The 2,778-nt window shown below is 40.1% G+C and overlaps 1 protein-coding gene across 1 annotated transcript; it reads left to right on the forward strand.

The window, feature by feature from the left end:
- Positions 1-1,361: 1,361 nt before the first annotated feature.
- On the forward strand, positions 1,362-2,309 carry LOC123932669 (olfactory receptor-like protein OLF4). Its single transcript, XM_045991168.1, has one exon. It carries the CDS (start codon positions 1,362-1,364, stop codon positions 2,307-2,309), a length of 948 nt encoding a protein of 315 aa, XP_045847124.1.
- Positions 2,310-2,778: the final 469 nt, after the last annotated feature.

Raw genomic sequence — 2,778 nt, forward strand, 5'->3', positions numbered from 1 at the left:
ATACCCAAAGCTCAAGAATATCAATAAAATATGCCACATAGAGAAGGGATAAAGGGACTAACATCCCCTATCAGACCACATAGAAATGAATTGGCCAGAAATGATGCAGGGGGTACATGAAAAATAAGTCTCCAGTGTTTGATATAAAAATGCCCAACTTGTGTTGTGTTATGTACACTTCCTTTTGTGAAGTGTTTGTTTAACCCAATGCTCAATTTTAAGAATGTGTGTGTGTGTGTGTGTGTGTGTGTGTATTGGGGCATATATTTTAATATTTAAATAAATTATTTACCCATAGGAGGCTTAAGAATTGGAAAGTCTGTATTTTGCAGGGGAACAGTCAGTGATCTGGACTATGTGGGTTGGATACATTTCCATTCTTGGCACAATCAGGATGGCAGGGAATGGTAGTGTGTGTGTGTGTGTGTGTGTGTGTGTGTGTGTGTGTGTGACTTGTAGAATGTGAGCAGTCCGCATAACAAAGTGCCAGGACTCAGGACTCCCAAGGTGACAAGAGAGGCCACTAAGAAGGGGATCTGGTTCAATTCATGAGATGCCTTTGCAACACAATGAATACAGTGGGAGAGGCAGTGTTGTCAAGGAAGCCCCTGTGCCTTGAGTTAGCAGAGAGGCCACTTCTCTACTCAGTGTGTCTGATGACTTCGCCCCTCAGACTCCCTCCTGCTCATTCCCCTTGTAGCACTGGCTTTGCTTTTTTCACTTGAACATTTGGAAACAAGTACCTTTCTTGAGGCCTTTGCACTGGCAACTCCCTCTCCTTCAAAATCCTTGATCTGCCTCCATCTCTTACTTGAGATTTTTTGTTTCAGTGTCACCTTGTTCACGGAATTGACTTACATACCCAGAAAAGAGCATGCCGCATTCACTCTAATTTATCCCTGCTTTCCTTTTCTTCATACCATCTCCACCCTCTGAAATGCTATTTATTTTCTTATTTGTTAATGTATTATTTCTCCATTATTGAGTGATAGGGAGTTTTGTTCTTTAGAACCCTATATTCATCACCTTGACAATGCCTAAATCATGGCCAGGACTTAATTTGTATATCTGGGATTTGCAATATTTTTTTAACTAAAAGTGTGGAATACATGTTCTTTTGTAAATTAAATGATGGAAACAAAAATTCCCCTAACTATGGTGGTACAGGGGATCCCCTGAATGGGACCTTATCCATGTACAAAATATTAAAATGAATACAGACTACAAAATTAATTATGAATTAGAATTAGTCTAATTAAAATGAATTAGACTACAAAATTTAAAAGGTAGCATTTTAAGCCTGTGAGTGTATGAAAATTAATCATGCTATTTGCCTCTGTCCATGAAGTCACCTCCACCACATGAAACCCAGCAATGATACGCGAATTTCAGAGTTTCTTCTCCTGGGATTTTCAGAGGACCCAGAACTGCAGCCCCTCATATTTGGGCTTTTCCTCTCCATGTACCTGATCACTGTGGTTGGAAACCTGCTCATCATTCTGGCCGTCCACTCTGACTCCCACCTCCACACCCCCATGTACTTCTTCCTGGCCAACCTGTCCTTTGTAGACATCTTTTCCACTTCCACCACTGTCTCTAAGATGCTGATGAGTATACAGACAAAAAGTAAAGTCATAACCTATGCAGGCTGTGTCACACAGATTTATTTTTTTGTACTCTTTGCTGTGTTGGATGTCTTTCTCCTGGCCGTGATGGCCTATGATCGCTTTGTGGCCATCTGTCACCCCCTACACTACATGGTTATCATGAACCCTCAGCTCTGTGGACTGCTGGTTATGATGTGCTGGATCATATGTGTCCTGCATTCCCTGCTACAAACCTTAATGGTGTTGCGGCTGTCCTTCTGTACAGCGGTGGAAATCCCACACTATTTCTGTGAACTCAATCAGATGATCCAACTCGCCTGTTCTGACACCTTTCTCAATAATTTGGTGATGTATTCTGCATCTGTCCTGCTGGGTGGTGGTCCTTTTGGTGGGATCCTTTACTCTTATTCTAAGATTGTTTCCTCCATATGTGGAATATCATCAGCTCAGGGCAAGTATAAAGCATTTTCCACCTGTGCATCTCACCTTTCTGTTGTCTCCTTATTTTATTGTACAATGCTTGGTGTGTACCTTAGCTCTGCTGCTACCCAGAGCTCCCATGCAAGTGCAGTGGCCTCGGTGATGTACACGGTGGTCACACCCATGCTGAACCCCTTCATCTACAGCCTGAGGAACAAAGATGTAAAGAGGGCTCTGAAAACATTCTTTGTGAAGGAGACTCTACGTGGCCAATTGTCATAGGAAAGAATAACTTCCTGAGATTGCTTAAGCTTAGTTTCCTGGGCAAAATTTTATTGGATAAGTGTTTTTATTCAGTTCCTAATGACAATATAAAATGAGTACATTAGTGTTTAAAACACATTTATGATCTGATAATTCAAGGGGTCAAAACTCTGAAATGGTTCTCATTGGGCTAAAAAAAAATGTTTGAAAGCCTTGGTTCATTCTGGAAGCTACAGGGACAAATGTGCTTTTTTTAAAATTCCAAAATCATTAAAAGAGTGCAAAAAATTCTAAATATATTTCTTATAATTCTTATAATAAACAAGTGCTTCACAGTAAGGGACCAAATAAGTAAATTTACAAGTATGAAATTCCTAATCATGTGGCAAATGTGTCATGGAGCTGAGGTATGCCTTGCTCAAGATATTTTGTTTATTTGTTTGTTTGGGTTTTTAAAGATTTTCTTTCTTTATTTGTCAGAGAGAGA

This window comes from Meles meles, chromosome 20 (genome assembly GCF_922984935.1).
Source record: "Meles meles chromosome 20, mMelMel3.1 paternal haplotype, whole genome shotgun sequence".
NCBI classification, from domain to species: Eukaryota; Metazoa; Chordata; class Mammalia; order Carnivora; family Mustelidae; genus Meles; species Meles meles.

Coding starts and splice junctions, on each gene's coding strand:
- LOC123932669 (XM_045991168.1), top strand. CDS start 1,362: ATGAAACCCAGCAATGATACGCGAATTTCAGAGTTTCTTCTCCTGGGA.